This window comes from Sinocyclocheilus grahami, unplaced genomic scaffold (assembly GCF_001515645.1).
Source record: "Sinocyclocheilus grahami isolate Dianchi unplaced genomic scaffold, SAMN03320097.WGS_v1.1 scaffold275.1, whole genome shotgun sequence".
NCBI lineage: Eukaryota > Metazoa > Chordata > Actinopteri > Cypriniformes > Cyprinidae > Sinocyclocheilus > Sinocyclocheilus grahami.
Window position 1 is genome coordinate 937,967 of NW_015505454.1, and position 637 is coordinate 938,603.

At 39.4% G+C, this 637-nt stretch overlaps 1 protein-coding gene across 1 annotated transcript in view; it reads right to left on the minus strand.

Moving 5' to 3' along the window:
- Positions 1–14: 14 nt before the first annotated feature.
- Positions 15–637, minus strand: part of LOC107599967 (mannose-P-dolichol utilization defect 1 protein-like) — a 1,956-nt gene continuing 1,333 nt past the window's right edge. Inside the window, exons 4-6 of the mRNA XM_016291721.1 lie at positions 487–572; positions 264–382; positions 15–170 (exon numbers count right to left, since the gene is read on the minus strand). Coding sequence (XP_016147207.1) covers positions 15–170; positions 264–382; positions 487–572 — 361 coding nt within the window. The remainder of the gene's footprint in view (positions 171–263; positions 383–486; positions 573–637) is intronic.

The following is a 637-nucleotide window of genomic DNA, read 5'->3' on the forward strand; positions in this document are numbered from 1 at the left end:
TTTTTAATGGATGTCTATGCAATGTCCCCATTTAGATAGCGAAGTAAACGTGTGTGCACCTGCAGGGAACTGAAAATGCGTCCCAGAGAGCCAAGATAGACCAGGAAAACAGAGAGCGCAGACAACTGTCCGGTGTGTCCCCATCTGAAGTTACTTCTTGCCTGGAAAAACTAAACATAAAACGTTTTGTTTATTTTTGTAAAGACAATGTACAGACACATTCTCTATTCATATTTATTTGGAGGTACAAAGACCTGTCTCACCCTGCCAGCAATAACCAGCAGCACATTCCACTCATGCAGGGTCCAAACCACCGACACAGGAGTCAAAGGTGAGGCAAGGAGGAACATAAAGCCACAGTATAGAGCAAGAAAACATACACCTGCATGAAAAATCACAAACAAACATTCAAATAGGAACATCTACATTATGAAAAAATTACATTTTTCAAACAGTTTAAACCGCTCTCCTTTTTCTTTTTCTAACCTTTTATGGTTTTCCCTTGATAGTGCAGGACAAGCAAAACCAGTACAGCAATCTGGATCAATGCAAACAAACTTTCCCCCCAGGCACTGCAGACACACACACAAATTCATGACATATTCCTCTACACAGAATATTATATATATATATATAT